We start from the raw sequence: 19,329 nt of genomic DNA on the forward strand, positions 1-19,329 counted from the left end.
ACCTTACCTAATGTTAGAAGTTACTCCGTCAAAACTGTTTCTACTCTGACAATTTAGAATTAAGTGAAGCCTTCTTTTTATATCATAAAGTATTTTCATCTAGAGATGGTTTTTTATGACAAACCTGAACTGTATATTAAACCATTAAATCAGTAGTAATAAAAAAGCCTGTACAGTAACTAAGTTTATTGGCATTATCGTCTTCATTTAATGTTTTCTTTGCTGTTTTTGTGTCTTTGTTTACACCAATAATTCCTTATTCAAATGTAACATACTGTTCTGCTCACTTTCTTTGCCCCTGCCACTCAAAAAAGGCTCTGTATTATCCCACAAGATCCACCACTCAAATGCTTGAATGGACTTGGGATTAGGACCATGGATGTGTATGGAAGAGTCTGTTAATCTGGGTGAAGAAGGTGGAGTCTATATACGGCATGTACTGTGAAAAAGATGAACCTGGGAGGCAAAAATAGACTCAAGTGACAAAAAAGGTTCAGAGCAAATAGAATAGACAACCACCAAAAGCTTAAGAAAGAAGTTGTACAAAATGTATTTATTTGAAGATTTTCCACTGAAATTTGACAGACTGATTGAGAGAACACAAAAACTTGTTTACTGACAAATTATTTCTTGACAAAGTTAAAGAAAGTTACACATTCTCGAACACTGCCTTTCTAAACTATTCATTCAAAATATATACAAATATATAAAACACATTGCGGACAGACTTCTATATTCGCTTGTTGTTTTCTTGAGGTTTGTTGTTGCAGTGTATGCACAAAAGTCAGTCAAGCACTGCTTTTCAGTTGATTTCGCCTTACATCATTAATGACTCACCGACCTTCTGTGGCCACAGTATCTGCTGATACATTGAGACGAAGCTGTAGGATTTCACATCAAATTACAAATTAGAGTTGGTGTCACATCAGGACTGTTTTTCATAATGGCTTCTTCTTCAGTCCAAAAACAGCTATGAACAGAAGGATCTCCACAAAAGCAGGTAGCACACTAGCGGGAGAGACAGAAAGAAAAAAGAAAATGTTGGGAGAAGTATTGAAAACAGAGTGCAGTACATTATTACATGTATTCACACTTCACACTAACTGATAATTCATTGTTTGAATGCACACACACAAACACACCAACCTGCAGATGGCAAACATAACCCAATATGTCCAGCACTCCCACTTCTCAAACACAAAGAAAGACAAGGATACAGATGCGCTGCAGTGTACAGCCAGTGCTGGGTGCAATATCAGTCAGGAAAAAAACACTTTTGGAAGAATAAACACACAATATTAAAAGGTCCAGTGTGTAACATTTAGGGGCAACTATTGGCAGAAATGGAATATAATATTAATTGGTATGTTTCCATTAGTGTATAATCACCTGAAAATAAGAATTGTTGTGTTTGTTAACTTAGAAGGAGCTGTTTTTTAAATCTACAGAGGGAGCAGGTCCACTTCCATAGAGGCCCTGATGTTGGACCACCACACTAACTCTATTTACGCATTATTTAGGGTCACAGGTTTTTTTTTTTTTTTAGTTATTCCTACCTGCTTGGAATGGGAGGGTGAGGCGAGGGTATTGCACCACACCGCTAGATGTCACTAAATCCTACACACTGGTCCTTTAAGCACATACACTAACCTGCAAATGGCAAGGATCCACCAGTAGATGTCACATTCCCACTGCTCAAACAGAAAGAAAAGCAGAGCCACTGAGGCACTGGCATGGACTCCAGTCGCTATATAGTAGGCGAAGAGGCGAGTAAGCAGGAGTTTGGAGTCATGGAATTGTAACTGAAGACTAGAATTACTTTTTAATATCACATCTTTATATTTAGATGGGTAATCAAAAATTTCCTGGCTTGTGTTGACCAAAATCAAATCAAATCAAATGTCCACCGATCCATTTTTTGCCCAGGAGGCAGATGCCATTGCACTTTCTGTCTTATTTTTTTCTTTGTGGGACTTTTTTTTCAAGAAGATTATACTTTTGGTACATTTGCCTTTATCGAACAGTTGGTAGTGAAGTGTCAGACAGGAAACAAAGGGGAAGAGACGGATATAACAGGCTTCAGAGGGCCTCGGCTGGAATTGAACTGGGGACGTTGTGGTCTTGGGGCATACACTACCAGGGCACTCAATGGAATATAATTTCAAAGATTAATATATATATATATGTACTGTTGACCTCCACTAGATATTAGTGTCTGTTTGTCAGTACATAAATCAATCATCATCAACGAGAGACCACAGTGTGAGTGTAAAGGATACACAGGAGACCCTGGCTGCAGTTGAACATGGACACTCCTGAGAAGAACCCGGCCAACTCTATAGCAAACAGACCGAGGGTGACCGCCAACGCCACCACCAACCTGAGACAGAGAGAGATAACTTATATCAGTGTATGGGTGGGTATGCATTTGTCAGACGTTTTCATACTCTCTCTCTCTCTCTCTCTCTCTCTCTCTCTCTCTCTCTGTGTGTGTGTGTGTGTGTGTGTGTGTGTCAAATGATTTCTTACTTTCTGTCTTCACTGTCATACTGCTCTTGTGTGAAATCCAAAGGCAAGCACGCCTTCACGTTGTTTTCCTGTGAAACAAACAGCATTAAAAGACTTGAGGAACCGTGCTGTTGTATCTTAAAACGAACTTAATCTTAACTTATCACAACGGCTTGAATCTGTCTTTACTTACCCGCGACCAAAATATGGTGATAACGATGACAAGGTGAGCTATGATGGTCAAGAACCGCGCAGGAACAAGGCTGCTCACAGCCGACATGCTAAGCTAACAGTAACTATTTACTTTATCCGACAGTAAACTTAAACACAATGTTCGGTTAGCATGGAGCTGCAGTCTTTATCTCCGGCGGACACAAACAGCACCGCTCGACGTTAAACGTTAGAGGAACTGATTTTATGGACGATATTGCGACTTCAATTATTAATATTTACTATTACTACGTCGCGCCGTAAGACGGTTGCTAAGCTACAACAACCGACAACAGCAACTTCCACTCGGTGCTTTCTTAATCACAGTCCGGTTTCACCAACGACCAACGGACCAAAGGTTCCGGACACGGAAGACAATTGAGAGAGGACCGTTCGTGTTTATTTATTTTTTTCTTACACAGCACTGCCATCTAACGGCAACACTAAAACTAGGCCATAAATAAACAATTTGGGATATTATGATTAGGATTTTAGGCTACTGGATAACAACCAAGAGGTTTATTTTGAGAGACTGAGCTGCTGCTTATTCAGGCTCGTAAGGAAATATGCACTTCACACATATTTACACATAAGTACACTGCTTATTATAACCGTTATTATAGGACTATCGTGTTGACACCAGGCAGGGTGGTTTTACATCGTCAAATGTGCAATATACATATGCAATATATTAAAATATCTTTTGCTGTAAAATAGTAGCCATTTTAACATAACAATGTAACATGTAAATCATTCCTTGGGCAATGCGGCTGTGATATATCCTAAACCAGACCCTTCAGATCCCCCCCCTCCTCTCCTTCTCCCCTCCCATCACATTTCTACAACGACTCGACTCTGTGCTTCAGACAGAGCACAGGATCGGTGTGTGCGCAACAGCACGCACCAAGCACAGAAACCATCCGACAGAAAATCTGTTGTAGCGGTTCCACCAGTCCAGGCCCACGGTTGTTTTCCCTCAGTACGACAGACAGCCTGTCCCTGGCTTCCCCCAGAAGAATAATAAAAAAAAGAAAGAAGGGTTTAGTCGTTGTGTCGCTTGCATCGTGGAGGCATGGCAGAAGCGGAGTTACAAACCTTTACCTCTATCATGGACGCGTTGGTTCGCATTAGTGTAAGTATGACGCTTTTTTTATTACGCTATTTATTTCAACCACGTGTGAATATTTAACGAGATAGGCTATCACCGATTATCTTTTGTCCTCCGCCTTCATATTTAATCACAATTTTAATTTCCTCTCGACCCATCTGAGTGCACAGGTTGCGGATGTGCTGAAGGAATTTGAGGCATTTCTCTGCTTTTGAACATTTGGGGTTTTTTTGGGGGGGGGGGGCATCTTTAGGATTAAAGAGAGGTTTTCAGCAAAGCTATAGCATCTGTTGGTGGAAACATAAAATCAGAGCCACAAATAGCATATACACCAAATCCCAAACGTTGTAGCAGATGAAGCAGTGTGTGTTTGACGTGTGATTGCCAAAATATGTCGGCTAGCAGTAGCGAAAAGCTTCCTTACGGGCCGCACAAGATGAGAAGGCAGAGATGATGCGCGTTGTCATAGAAACGGGATGCTGCGTTTAGTAGCTACCTGCAACACTGGAACTGGGCCTCTCAATCAGTAACACTTGTGTTAAACCGAGGCCCGCAGCTACAATCTGAGCAGAAAAAACCGAGAGCTATATTTATTTTATTGATTTGAAAATGTTTCTCTCCCTCTTGGATAAATATCTCCTACTAAGTTACCAAACCATGGTATCCTGTGCCAGAGTTCACTAGTTCTATCTGCATTTTTCATGCTAGAGACTGGCTAACAACTGAAGTCAGGGCAAAGCTATTTTTTCCTCCAGATTTGCCCTCCCTGTGCTCTGTATGTCCAACATCAGCCTACGTTATTCGTGTCTGCTGCAGCTCCCCTTCTCGCTTTTTACTCCCACACATATCATATACGTTTCTTTTCAGGTCAGAGGAGGTGCAGAATGTAAAGAGCACTGGGTTCTCTATTTAGTCTAGTGACTAAGAGTTACCGAATCTGACTCCTCATTCAGTTCCTCCTCTCCTCTCCTCTCCTCTCCTCTCCTCTCTAGTCCAACATGAAGAGCATGGAACAGGAGCTGCATTGCCCGGTTTGTGATGAGATGGTGAAGCAGCCCATCCTTCTGCCGTGCCAGCACAGTGTCTGTCTGCTGTGTGCGGCTGAGGTGTTGGTACAAAGGGGTTATCCTCCTCCAGACCTCCCTCCAGAGCCCAACTCGCCGGCCTCCACACCCAGTACCCGCTCCCCTCGACAGGCACGAAGACCCACACCGAGGACCCCTGACCGCCTGGAACGAGTCCTCAGAACAGGTGGAGGAACGGTGTTGAGATTGTGTGTGTGTGTGTGTGTGTGTGTGCATCTGATGGGAATTTTAAGCAGCCTAGCAAGCGCTTTGCTCATATGTGAGAGAAAAAACTGAATGAGCTCAGCATTAAGCCACCTTAGAGTGACATCATCTTTTGAAAATGAAAAGATGATGATGCTATATGACGCCACTGCCCTGTTAGTTTCACAGATGATGTAGCTGACACATCATTATCCCGCTGTACATACAGCTTTGTGCATTCACGTCATGACTTATTTAAGCGCATGTAGAGCAAGGGCCACGGGGGCAGAGAGAGTCAAGGTGGTAAGGATCTGTCAAGCAGGTGTGCGTGTGTGTAAGCAAATAGTGTTTCCTCCACAGAGAACTAACCTTTATTTATCACTGTGCTCTCTCTCTATATATATACATATATATAGGAGGGACAGCCAAGAGTTCTACTTGTTACTTTTTCTCAGCAGTCTCTCCTAATTCCCTCATTAACTATCTCTATGACCCCATATAAATCTTCCTTTCTATAAACCCTCACTTTTTCCTCCCCTATCTCTCTATCCATGCCTCTTTCTCCTTCATCTCCTCTCCTCTACACACCTGCGTCCTTCTCCCAGTGTGCGGGACATACCCTGGGCGGAGGCGGAAGGATGCGGCCCACCCCCCCATGCTGTTCCCATGTCCTTCCTGTCAGCAGGACGTGGAGCTCGGAGAGAAAGGCCTGACAGACTGCCTCCGCAACCTCACACTGGAGCGCATTGTGGAGAGGTATGCATATGTACAAACATTGTAGATGTAGTATATACTGTAGCAGGCGGAGTCACAAGCACAGTCAGGTGTAGACAGAGCTGAATTCACTGTCTCAAACATGACATATGTTGTTTATTACTTATGATAATGTCTCATCATCAGCTCATTAACCGAAGTCAGAAACAAATTAATCATGGGTTTGGAAAAAAATGCCTTTAACCAATCCTGCATGCAATGAAGAAAGGCAGCAAATGAAGGGCTTAGTCAATACTGCTTTATAAATGAGACAGGAAATCATTTGCTGGAAAGAGTTTCAATAATGAATCTTTCTTTTACTCCTGATCCAAGGCTAAACCTGAGAGCAGATTGCAGGGACAGCTCAAAAACTGCAGTGTACTGTACGACAATGACTGTGGTAAAACAGTTCTGCCAAAGTTTTGTGGAGGAAGTTTGGAGTGAAATACTTCACATCCTCCTTTAATGTTAATCATCCTCTTCTCTTCTTATCAGTTCAAATAGTAAAGATCAAAGTGAGAGCAGCTGCTTTTGAAAAACTGTTCTGAGATGGGGAGAGAGAGTTATGGGGATAGGCAGTTTCCCAGTTTCACACGCAGCAGTTTGATGAGTGCAGCTGCTCTCTCCCCAGACAGTGGTTGTGTTGGTCAGAAAAGTGTGACGGTGCATGTTTTACTGCGCAGGATGCACTAACAAGGCAGCTGCTGGTGATGTATCCAGGTCAGGCAGTTAAAGAGTTGGAATCCTAACTACTGAAAAGAGAGCAGGGCAAACTGAGATGAGCTCAATCTTCCTTCTTGTTTTCTTTTCTGCTGCAGAACTGCTTTAGCCTTGCCCTTATCTCCCTGTACCCCTGTCTGCCCTTTAGGTATAGGCACACAGTAAGTCTGGGCAACGTCGCCATCATGTGTGGCTTCTGTAAGCCTCCTCAGTCTCTGGAGGCCACAAAAGGCTGCGCTGACTGCAAGTCCAACTTCTGCAACGAGTGTTTCAAACTCTACCACCCCTGGGGAACCCCTCGAGCTCAGCACGAACACATTCTACCCACAAACAACTTTCGGCCAAAAGTTTGTCTCTTTTTGTGTTTTGTGCATCATAAACAGTAGCTCTTCTTCTATTGTCATTGTGCCTTAATCCTCTTTTGTGCTCTAGGTCCTAACGTGCACAGAGCATGAGCAGGAGAGGCTGCAGTGGTACTGCCGTAACTGCCAGAGGTTACTGTGCCCACTTTGTAAGCTCCGTCGTGTCCACCATGGACACAAAGTGTTGCCTATTGCACAGGCCTACCAGGCCCTCAAGGTGAGTTTCTGTCTAGTCTGCTTTGACAGTGTTAAGATCCCGATGTTAGCAGCCTTAAATGTCTACTTTTGCCTCCGTCTTACAGGACAAGGTCACCAAGGAAATCAACTTCATCCTGGCCAACCAGGAGACAATACAGAGTCAGATCACACAACTGGAAGCTGCCATCAAACAGATGGAGGTGAACTATTTTTTCTGCTTCTGTTTTGTGCTTCCTCTGCTTTGTCATAGTACCTGTAAGTTTCCTCATACTGTATCTTTGTACAGGTGCAACAGTATTTGTAAGAGGCTCTCCTGCAATATTTGTTCAAATTCAAGGGAATTGACCATCCCATGTGGCTAGCAGGAATTCAGATATCAACACTGTGCTGCACATTACTTTTCTTTTGAACAACAAAGCAGTAAGTTGGCTTGGAATTGAATCCATGTTTCTTTGCAGAGAGCAACAGTTTTGACACTAATTGACAACATGCTGTAGTTTAGATGAAACTACTCTTTTTTTATGCTTTAATACAATGGGAATTTACTTTAACTACAGCTGCAACTGAAGGGGCAGGTAGTATTAGTGGGCCCTCTAGAGGCCTGTGGTTTTACTGCAATGGCAAACGTCTGTGCTGGCAAATAGCTAAGACATTGTCTATGTGTTTATATCATCCCTTATCTGCCCACTCTTTGGGGTCCCCTCTGTCACTCTCTCCAGGCAAACAGCACAGTGGCTCTGCATCAGCTGACCCACTGTATCCGAGAGCTGGAAGCGGCTGTTGCTGAGCGCCAGGGGGCTCTGGCTCTGGCCCTGGAGGGATCCCGCAGCAGGAGGGAGGAGGCCCTGTCTGCCCAGGTCTCAGAGAGGCGAGGCCTACTGGAGCACGCAGGCCTGATGGCCTACACACAGGAGCTGCTCAAGGAGACCGATGCACCCTGCTTTGTACAGGCTGCCAGAGTCACTCATAACAGGTAACGTGCACTTATTCAGCTGAATCCTAAGCTCAGGTGGAATGAATTAGTTAGATTAGACTTTCTGACACTATATATTTCTTGTTTTTTCTATCTGGCATTTTGGATACTTTTTTCTTTCTGTTTTATTTATCTCTTTTTCTATATGTTTGTTTCTCCCCCTCCAGGCTGGTGAAGGCCATAGAAAACCTCCAGTGTTTCTCCCTCTCTGCTGATCCCTCCTTCAGACACTTTCACCTAGATGCATCCAAAGAGGTCAAGCTCATCCACAGCTTGGAGTTCATACGTGGTAGGCTGCTTTGTTTTTATGATATGAGCTATTTAAAAGTGAAAGTAACTGAATGTAATCTGCATTTCTCTGTCGCTTTGTCTCCCCCACAGCCCCACTGGCTCCAGTCATTGACACTCAGAAGACACTTGCTTATGACGAGCTGTTTTTATGCTGGCGCCTCCCTCAGGACTCGGCTCCAGCTTGGCATTTCTCTGTTGAATTCCAGCGACGAGCAGGAGGAGCTGCAGCCACATGGGGCGGCATCAGGTCCCCTAATGCTGCAACGGCATGGCAGCGTCTGGATGAAGTGAGAGGGACCAGTGCTGTGGTTGATCGACTGCAGATGGACAGTGTGTATGTGCTCAGGGTGAGGGGCTGCAACAAGGCCGGGTTTGGAGAGTACAGTGAAGAGGTTTATCTCCACACTCCACCAGCACCTGGTAAGATATGTACATGTATTATATTACATCGATTTTAAAAGTTTTACATTTCATTCACTACAAAAAACTCTTCATTTTTCCATTATTCTTAAAAGGCCGTTCCTTGTTTCCAATGCAGTTTCACTGAATTCATCAATTTATAAGAAAGAAGTGTATTGTAAATAGCTTGTAGAATAGTAAAAGTAATATGGCACAAGACTGGATTTTTTTTTTGTTTTAAAATGTGTAAAACAAGTTTGTTTGCATTGGTAACAAAGAAAAAAGTGTTGGCACATTCAGTATTTTAAGTTGGATATTTTTTCTGGTATTGTCATTTTTCGATTGATTGACTAATCTTGATTTTTCTTTTTTCTCCATTCCTTCACTTCCTCCATTCCCACTTTATTTTATCTTCTGCACCAAACCTTCCTTTTGCTGTTCTGCATTCCAGTTTCATCCCAGTCAGAATCTTTCCACTTCTGTCTTTCTTGCTACAGGTCTGTCCTTATGCAATTGTCAATGTCCGTTTTTCTTGCTGTCATTCCTTCACAAAAAAGCATTTAATCAAAATGACCTGATCAGCTAAAACAATATGTAGATGAAGTGAATGTTACCTTTACTCTGTTTCTCACGTCTCCTCCTCCTGGTAAAGCCACTTATTCCTACTTTTCTTCTTTAGCTCTTCTTCCATTATGTGTTCAGCATTGCTGTAGCCTGACTGTCCCAGCTTCAAGATCTAACCCCTCCTCCCTCCTGACTCTTTTCTGTTACCTTTCTCGCCATCTCTCTCCCCTTTAACCCCTCCTTTCCCTCCTGGTATGCCTCCTTTTCCTGTCCTCTCAGTTTTGAGTTTCTCCTTGGACTCACGCTGGGGGCTGCATGCTGACAGGCTGGCATTGGGTAAAGGCCAGACTTATGCCCGCAGTGTGCCAGGCCTCTCCCTCCTGCAGGCTGCTGACCGCACACTTACTTCTTGCCACTTGACTTCTGACCTGCTGGTGGCCGACTTGGCTGTAACTCAGGGCAGACACTATTGGGCCTGCTCTGTGGAACCTGGTTCCTACCTGGTAAAGGTGAGAGGGATGCTTCTTGGTCAGTTGGTTCGGTATAATAATGTGTTGTATGTATGGAATCAGCTTTACATGCTGACTCAAAATGGATGTGAGCCTTGTGATTCCTGATTCCCTCTCTTACAGGTGGGAGTAGGCCAGGAGACTAAGCTACAAGAGTGGTTTCATCTCCCTCAGGACATGGCCAGCCCTCGGTAACTAAATCTTACTCTCTTAAATATAGACTTTAGATTATTTGTCTCCCACAATTCTGTTTCAGAAACTAATTTGCATTTCCTATAACAACAATTAGAATGCATTGAACCACAAATGCAGACATGATTGGGATTTATCTGTAGCATGACATCGCCAGACTAATTTGCACACTAATTTGCAGACTAATTTGTAATCTGCAAATGAGCATGGAACCTCTCAGTTCATTTTGATTTTTCAGAGGTGTTATCAATGGCCACAGACAAAAATTTCTCTGAAAGCAATTGGATAGACCTTCAACCAATCAGAGCAATGAAACATGCGATGTAGCGTAGTTGGTCAATTAAACTTACCAAGTCCTGTCGGACGTACAGCACGCACATCTTTGCTTTAGGTGCAGTTGTTTGTTCTTCTTTTAGAGAAAATATACTGTCCACTTTGTTTAATATGTGTAATATATAGACGTGATAGCAGATTCAACAGAAACAGTTCCACACAGTGGCAGCCATCGTGGTTGTAAATGAAAATGTCTTAAAAGCCACTAAGGTTGTGCTCCTCTGCACAGTCACTGTATAAAACCTGCCCCATATTAGATAAATGACTGTGATTGGCCTGACTAGATCCAGGACTGGATATATGTATGTATTTATCTTACACACACTTTCACTGCTGTTGTTCCTTTTAGGAGCAATTTGAGTGTCTAAAAAATTATGCACACTCATAGTCTTCACACAATAACATTTTATAACAACTCCACAACACTGAATAAGGTCACAGTACTCATGTTTTTCAGGGGACAGACTCATAATATTCTCTGATAATATCATTATATTACTGTGTTTTCAATGTTTTTTCTGTGCTGTTGCAAAAATCCAAAGATTTAAAATATAAATGTTATATTCAAGCTAGCATTGCAAGTGTCATATTTCATATCTTAAGGTCTTACTGTATTTAAGTATACTATTGAATTGTAATGGTTTTAACACAAGTTACAGTTTCCTCCTTTGCTTTTCTCATCCCCTCTGCCTCCCCCCAGCTGCGACCCAGACAGTGGCCATGACAGCGGGGCGGAAGACGGCCAGGACTCTCCTCCTTTCTGCTTCCTCACAATGGGCATGGGCAAGATCCTGCTTCCTCAAGGACATGGTCACAGTCAGAGCCAGGGGGACAGCCACAGCCAGGGAGGAGTGCACTCCCACAATAGCAGCCATAGCAACCTGCCTCATCCTCATACTGCTCCTCTGCCACCCCGACTAGGAGTGTGTCTGGACTGTGACAAAGGACGTGTCACCTTCTATGATGCCCACTCATTGCGCATCCTGTGTGAGGGACACGTGGATTGTTCAGCTCCAGTGTGTCCGGCCTTCTGCTTTATTGGCGGGGGGGCCCTGCAGCTGCAGGACCTTGTGGCCAATCGGAGCATTGAGGAACCGCCGCCACGGAGGGTAACTATCCAAACGCGTGCAACAAATCTCAGCAAATAAGTTGTGGTGAGAGGTCAGTTAATGGGCACAGTTCACTCAGTTTTTCTAATGTATGTAGAGTTAATGGTGGTTTACATTCACCACTTAATGTGAGGGTTGATAATTAATTGCCTTGATCTTCGATACTTGATTGAACTGTAACTGCTAAATATGGTTACATTTTTCCTTTCAGTGTGGTTTTTGAGATCTGACTATAAATATCGGACGTTCATTTGCATTTGCACTTGGCCTGGAAATATTAACTCTGCCTTTTGGCTTTAATTATTTTATATTCTTTCCTGCTTTCTTTCTCCTCAGTTTTGCAATGCTCCTATGGACATTGTGGCTGAAGTGATTTTAGACTATGCAGAATTCTGTTGACAGGGTGAGTTAAACACCTTTATAACAGGTTAAAAAAAAAATCTGTTTGCAATGTAAGAAAAATCTGCTCTCCTTCTACACTTGTCTTAATTTGTCCCAGAATGATCGGACAACAAACGTTGCATGCAAGTGTAACTAGGACTCATAACTTACATATATGCAGATAACTGTCACCTTGTAAAGCACCTCAGATGTACTGTATGTCTAATTTTATATCTTAATTTTTTTATGTAGCCTCAAGAAGTGTTAACGATGTGTATATAATTCAGAATTAGAGAATGTGAATATTTCTCGGTTGTTGAATAGTGAGGAGGTGGCATAGCTGGCTCATGTCAGGATCACGTGTCTCTGTGTCTAAACAGTCCCAGTTGGTATTTTATATAGTCGCTGTTTTGCATTTCAAAAAGGACTTTCGGCTGGGTAAATATGCTCACAGTTGCCTCAGTGTTTTCAGATTAAAAAAAGGTTCTGAGGAATATTGTTCTCATTATACTGTTTTACATTTCAGTGTTTTACATTTTGACGAAAGTTAAAAATGACGATGGCCTACTTGTCCGGTATTAAACTGTGGTGTTTGAGTCATTTGCACATAAATATTAATGATGAGATGTGACGTCAATGGAAGTGGATGGATGACAAGATAACCAGCTGAAGTAGGCTAGTGAGAAAAGGTCTATTTTATGAGATCTGGGTGACTTTCATTTTTTTTCCCTACTGCAAGTGGCAGTAGCTCATTTACTTATTGACTAAGCGGATTCGCAGTTATGTTTGGGGAATGTATAAGCCCAGTTATACATCATTTCAATGCAAGAGATTGTCTATATTGTAATATTTTCATATAGACTGGCTCCGACTGTATTTTGATATATAATATGATTTTTCTGGTGTGTATGTGAGCTCTGGCTGTGACTTTCATGCTTTCTGTTGTATGTATGTGTGTGTCTCTACTTGCGTTACAGCATAGCACTTGAATGACTTTAGACTGTAGCATCAGAGAAATCAGAATCTCTTAATTTAGATTTATCTTTGCTGGCAGAATGTTTCTATCATGTCATGAGAAAACAACAATAAATGACTGATAACTGTAACATGGAGTCACTTTGTGTCAAATAACAACCGCGCTATATTATCATTAAATGCTCTGATGTCTTTTCCTTGCACTTTTCAAAAACAAAATTTGTTTTCCATAATACAGTTAACACAGACACCTTTTGTCTCTGTATATTTTGGACCCTCTTGGTTATGCTTTTACTTTCCTCATTGCCTGTCATTTCCCGCTCTACAACCAAAAGATAAACATGTTTTTGGTCAAATATAGCTATCACATGCTATAAAGTTGTCACGTTTTGATTGACTGTAAACAGCAGAGCAGCACTCCAGAAGGGATTATGAAAAGAGACTCTCCTTGTTTAAATGTCATGGAAAAAACTGATGTCTCTATGAGTGTGTGGTGCCCGCCTGCATGTAAGGGCAAGTGTGCCCCTTAATCACTCGAGTGTGCCAGAGCTGCATGAACACGTTAAGTGGATCTATTGTGCCACAGGGTTTAAATATAATCATCCTATTTTGTACAAAGCCAGGACACACCTTATGGGACACCTGATACAGAACAACAGCAACAGAAAGAGGGAGGCTAAGAGCTCAACAGCTGTATTATATGTGAACAGAAGACATAGCAAGAGAAGGGGAGCCAGTTGGACTGGTAGTTGGAACATTGTTTTAACACCCAGACAGCAACAAATAGGAATGTTCCACAAAGGTAAAAGAGTTCATGGATACTGCGTAAGACCAGAGTGGTTGTGCGTTAGTCATTGTTTTTTACATTAACAGATGCTGTTGCAATCATACTACTGTTGGAGCTCTCTGAATTTGGCTGGAGGAGTTTGCAATAATAAAACTTCACCATTAGGGGGCGACATTGTTTGTGCTTTGTCTGATTATCCTATGTATTGTGTAAAAAAAGGCTACTCAGCAACAGGTGCACTAAATGTCAACACTGACTTGTCTGGCCACAAATCTGTGATGACAGGTCCGATATTACAAGTTAAGAGCTTTCAGCTTCTGTTTGGCTCCATCTTTGTGTTATTCATTGTGTTACACCTGAAAGAATGTTTCTCTCCCTCTCCTTCTTTCTCTTTCTCTTTTTCCCATTTCTTGTACCTGTTTATTTGTTCGTGACACGACATATAAATCAACATTAATTCAAATGCACATATGCTACAATTAGTCAAGACTGATTCCTTTTTTTGTGTAGTTCCTGAGAGTACAGATCTGCAAAGTTCTGGAGAGTGTCACATATTAGTTTGCATTTGCACCACACATACAGACGTAATTAGAAATAAATATAAAAGGAGGGATCAGCAGAGAGGGAGAAACACTGGAGGTTTTCTATGGCCTTCACCAGCCTGGAGGGGGAGAAACAAAAAATAAAGAAATAAAACCTCCGACAAAACAAAAAAGTAAATTCTACATTAACACCACATTGGCCCCACTGTTAACTTTAAACACAGTCAAACCTCAGTGCAAGATGTGCTGTTGAAAAAGCATTTCACTAAAGTGCTTTTTTTCTCTCTAGACCTAATTCAACCTCCATGGGGCTCTGTCCCAGTGTGGTTGCATTGTGTCTTAGTTACAGCTCCGTTTAGTTTACACGTTTACCAGACAGAGCTCCTCCCCACAAAGGTTAAGCCAGTGTGTGTCTGTTTGCACGCAAATGTGTTAGTGTGAAATTCACCTGAATTTCCAGTTGAATTTGGTTGTGAAACTTTATTATTTGTTATAGAAGAGTTGGCAGATGGTCTTATGATGAATACTATAGTCACAAGATAAGACAAATAAGGAACTAAACTACAGTATGTACAAATAATGGGGATAAGTAAGGAATTTCCAATGAATACAGATTACAGTGGAAGTAAAAAAATAAATTTTAACCATGTTGTTGCTTTTCAGATATTTGCTACCGTCACTGACTAAGTTTTATTAGATCTTGATCTATTATCATGACCTGAGATGAAACTACTGTATTTAGACAGGCAGTAAAGCTTTCTTTCGTTTGTTTGAGTCAACCGAAGCAAAGTTGCTGAGTGCCATGCAGACTTGCAAAAGTTCCACACGCAACGAGATGTAATAAACTTTCAAATGTGCAAACAGTGCAGGAAGCTACAGAAATGTTTGCTAATGCAAGCACAGACTCCAAGTCCCCTAAACAGCCGTGTCTCCTGTCTTTCCTCAGCACCTCTGCACATCACAGTGGACGTTTATGTCCTGCACATACACTGTGTGCCACTGCACTGAAATCCACATGCACCCCTGCAATCAAATCCAAATCCACTTTACATGGTTGCCATTCAAAAACACTCCCAAATCCTCACTTACACATGTACACACACAAATCTGCTACGTGTGTGTGTGCTCTGGACGGATGCCAAAGTCGGAGAGCATGCTCAGACAGGACCACAGCCCCTCAGGCTCTGTGAGTATTATGTGTGTCATTTTTAGACAGGAAAACATTAACTCTCTATAAAGTCCTTAACTGTACTGTACCACCTGTTTGGCTCGGTTTTTAATTGTATTCTTCACAACTATAACCTGGCTTGTCTTCACTATACAAGTAGAAGTGATTTATAGAACTGAATTTTGTGAGTTTAATGCAAATGTATTTATTTTGGAAACCAGCAAAACATGTTAAATTAAACTTACTTGCTTGTAAAGCTGTTGTTGGGGCCAGTTATTGAATCCCTGATATGTTCTGCTGGTAAAACAGTAGGATACCTGAAAAATTATATCAAAGGTATGTACGTGTGTATGTGTTCATATGTGCTTGTTTTGGTTCACAGGTTGTCCTCTGACAGCTTAATGACTAGCTGTCCACATATCATTTTACTCACTGTTCCCATTCTGAATGGCGGCAGAAGCGGAGGAGGAGGAAGAAGAGGAAGGAGGAGTGAGCAAAAAACAATCTGGACTGACTGAGACAGGACATACTGAACCGCACTATAACCCTCAGGACACACCGGAGGGCTGCCTGTAAATCTATTTCCGTGGCAGAAGAACCGAGCAAAGGTCTTTCAGCACCAACTGGTAACAGTGTAAGAGCTGAACAGTCACATTTTTGCGTGTGTGTATGAAAAACAGGAAGGTGGTCTTTGTGTGTTATGTACGATGCACCCAAGTTCTTGTGTGAGCCCCTCAGCTGTGCAACTAACAGGCTCTGAGGAGAAAAATGCTGATTATAAAATCAAAACAAAGGTGGCGAAGCTGGTAAAACTGGGAATAGAAAGCCACTTGCTGCTCTCTGCACATGGTTCCCCATAAATACCTACAGCACCAACTGCATCTACAAACAGGGCAGTGCATGCATATACATGCACACTAATAAAAAGCTGTGATAGAAAGCTTCAGTGTTAATTGGGGACTTTTATGTGTAAATCTGCTGCATATAACGAGAGCTTGAAGTGGTTTTCTGAGCTGAGAAAGCTTGTGTGCTCCTCTCTCCTCTGCTTATAAAATCTATATAAATCTTAGACTGCCTGACAGTTTCATGAGACAGACCTGATTATCACTGCAGATGATCTGAGTGTACAAAACATGGCTGCCATCCGTGTGTGATTATATCATAAAGTGTAGGAGCAGGACTGCGGGACCACCAAGTATTTTAGAGGAATGCAAGGTGAAGGAAGGAGAGTGATACATTGAGAAGAGAGGGTGTAAGAAGATATGAGAAAGAGATGGGATTTGGGAAGAGGTAAAGAAAAACACAATCAGGAGAAAGAACGAAATCAGATGACAGTATGTTTTGTGTGTGTGTGTGTGAGAGAGAGAGAGTAGAGGAGGAACAATAGCTGGCCATGGGAATAATTAGATAAACAAGTCGAGGGACGAGGGCGACAGAGAAGGCTGGGACGGGTGAGGGGCGGACAGGAAAACTGATAGAAGCACATTCCTTCTTCCCCTCTTCTTCTCTTCAAAACAGCAGCTGGGACAGGTGTGGTTTTACTGATGGTAGAAAGTGCACAAGCTGCTGACTGCCCCCCAGTGTGTATGCCGTGTGTGTGTGTGTTTATATGCTGAGTATGCACACTGTCTGGCTGCAGACTGCATGTTAGCAGAGACTTTGTTGTGTGTAATTACGGGGGAAACAAAACCCATAGATCCGAATTCAAAATGACAATGACAAAAATAGACATCTGAATGCACACATGGTGTTTGTGGGGAAGAGATTGTGGGAGTCTGTGTAAGAGACAGCATACTGTACATATAATGTGTATATACCTATGATTAAAAGGATGTGTGCAAACATTAAAGTCAAATTGTGTGTGTGTGTGTGTATCTGTGTGTTGTTTAAAGAGACTCTACTACAGGAAACACAGGGATCCTGTTTGTGAGTTGTACTCATTGTTCAGCTGATTACGCCCCCTCAATACCCTTACTCCTTCACACACACACACACACACACACACACACACGTATACAAAACATAGGACCTCTGTCTCTATTTGGCTGTCGACCAAAGACGTGTACACATCAGGGTAAGGACCATGTTTTGATTTCCTGCCTAACACTTAACATGTTGTCTCTTTACAATAAAGCCCCAGTTTATAATGAGGTGAGTGTCCGGCCAGCCTATCTGACTCCATACATTGTCTCTTCAACCTCATTAAGTTGTGTCTCTATTCACTAGAAGAATGGACAACACCCAATACTCCCTTATCTTCTCCTGGACTCATCGTTTACTAATTTTTCTTCCCCTACCTTCCTGTTCCTCCTAAATGACTAATTTCTTCTCACAAGGCCCCCCACTTTATCTCTTATCAGGGTTGTTTATCATAACATATTTCTGGTCAAGAGCAGACCTGAATCTGACTCACTCGTCTGCACTATCCTGTCTCTATTGGTTTTTTTTTTATAATACACTTGTTGAAACTGAACTTTTGTTATAACTTAATTACACAATAACAAGAGAAATCCATAGAATTCCCTTATTGTCCCTAGAATTTACCCTTTTCTTTTCTATACATCCTTTCCTTCTGCTTTATCGTTTTCATATTCTTAGCCATTAGCGCTGGCTCTGGTATACCACAAAGGTCCAAACTTAAATATCACAACCTCATAATCATAACAACCATTGGATAGCATGTCATAAAATTCTGTACACACTCATGGTCCGCAGAGGATGAATCCTCTTTTTTCTTTCGTGCCACCAGCAGATCACAGTCTTTCTTTATCCTATGAAATATCTCAACATCTACGGTTTGGATTGACAAATAAAATGTGTACAGTTCACTGACTGACTTTGATGAGGTTCACATTCGAAATGAAATGTCTCCATCAGCGTTGAATGGAAAACTCATGTCACCCTCAGGATAAATTTTGGTGATGCCATGATCTTTTATCTACCATCATCAGTAAAATTTGAATTTGTCCAATACTTTTTATGACCAAATAATCAAGAGACTAATGACATTCCCATCAACCTAAGCTGTACTTTGGATTCTAACATGCTAAATTAAGACAGTGAAAATGGTGAATCTTAAAACTTTATACATATACTAAAAATATAATATATATAATAATTTGGCATTGTGAGCATATTAGCATGCTGACATTGCTGGTAGCATGGCTGTAGATTCTTAGTGTTGCTTTATTAAACACCGTGTTACAACAGAACTAGAGAACAAGCTAACCTAAATTTCTCCTTTGAATTGTTTTATTCTTGTTCCAAATTTTTCTGTTTCCCACCTCATTTATACATTCTTCTCTTCTCTGCTCAAAAATGTCCCCTTTTCTTTCTTGTTCCTTCTTTCAACTGTAGCTCATTTATCTCCCACCTCCAGTCCTCTCAGCTTAGCTTTTCTACATAACACTCCATTCCAGCACAATACAGTGTTGTGTCTGTGTGTTCTGTCAGGCGCAGGCTCTTTGAGCTCAGGAAGAGAGGCCAATGTAACACACACACACGGGATGAGAACCTCTGGCGTGGCCTTTCCCACCACTGCCCTCTCTGTATCAACACACTCACACAAACAAGCTTGTTCACACTGCTGGACCATCAAACAAGCTTTTGTCTCTTCTTGCACAACCACCCCAATCTCTCTCTCTCTCTCTCTCTCTCTCTCTCTCTCTCTCTCTCTCTCTCTCTCTCTCTCTCTCTCTCTCTCTCTCTCTCTCTCTCTCTCTCTCTCTCTCTCTCTCTCTCTCTCTCTCTCTCTCTCTCTCTCTCTCCACACACACACACACACACACACACACACACACACACACACACACACACACACTTATCTCCATCTGCATGTAAGCTCATTACTGCGTCCAAAACAGAACCTCCAAACTACAGCACAAATCTACTTCAAAGCGTCAAGTGCAGCTTTCTCACAACAAAATCTTTCATGTCCACCATGGTCACAACTTAACAAGCAATCAGAAAATAAAAGTCA

The 19,329-nt window shown here is 41.9% G+C and overlaps 2 protein-coding genes across 5 annotated transcripts; one reads left to right on the forward strand and one right to left on the reverse strand.

Moving 5' to 3' along the window:
* Positions 1–526: 526 nt before the first annotated feature.
* Positions 527–3,638, reverse strand: tmem107l (transmembrane protein 107 like). 2 transcript variants are annotated; one of them, XM_051406726.1, is made up of 5 exons: positions 2,702–3,638; positions 2,530–2,597; positions 2,280–2,380; positions 1,147–1,243; positions 527–1,008 (listed from the first exon to the last, which is right to left on the reverse strand). In XM_051406726.1, the coding sequence occupies exons 1-5, from the start codon at positions 2,786–2,788 to the stop codon at positions 939–941; spliced, it is 423 nt and encodes a 140-aa protein (XP_051262686.1). In that variant the 5' UTR covers positions 2,789–3,638; the 3' UTR covers positions 527–938. The 2 variants fall into 2 exon arrangements, with proteins under 2 accessions (XP_051262686.1, XP_051262684.1); XM_051406724.1 differs by lacking the exon at positions 1,147–1,243 and adding an exon at positions 1,651–1,747.
* Positions 3,639–12,984, forward strand: trim46a (tripartite motif containing 46a). 3 transcript variants are annotated; one of them, XM_051406721.1, is made up of 12 exons: positions 3,641–3,850; positions 4,819–5,077; positions 5,700–5,850; positions 6,716–6,914; positions 7,000–7,146; positions 7,232–7,327; positions 7,847–8,100; positions 8,268–8,389; positions 8,482–8,811; positions 9,634–9,863; positions 9,987–10,054; positions 11,089–12,984. In XM_051406721.1, the coding sequence occupies exons 1-12, from the start codon at positions 3,791–3,793 to the stop codon at positions 11,534–11,536; spliced, it is 2,364 nt and encodes a 787-aa protein (XP_051262681.1). In that variant the 5' UTR covers positions 3,641–3,790; the 3' UTR covers positions 11,537–12,984. The 3 variants fall into 3 exon arrangements, with proteins under 3 accessions (XP_051262682.1, XP_051262683.1, XP_051262681.1); XM_051406723.1 differs by lacking the exons at positions 9,987–10,054; positions 11,089–12,984 and adding an exon at positions 9,242–9,287 and having other exon boundaries at positions 3,640–3,850; positions 9,634–9,776; XM_051406722.1 differs by lacking the exons at positions 9,634–9,863; positions 9,987–10,054; positions 11,089–12,984 and adding an exon at positions 9,242–9,610 and having other exon boundaries at positions 3,639–3,850.
* Positions 12,985–19,329: the final 6,345 nt, after the last annotated feature.

Source organism: Dicentrarchus labrax, unplaced genomic scaffold (assembly GCF_905237075.1).
Source record: "Dicentrarchus labrax unplaced genomic scaffold, dlabrax2021, whole genome shotgun sequence".
Taxonomy (NCBI): domain Eukaryota; kingdom Metazoa; phylum Chordata; class Actinopteri; family Moronidae; genus Dicentrarchus; species Dicentrarchus labrax.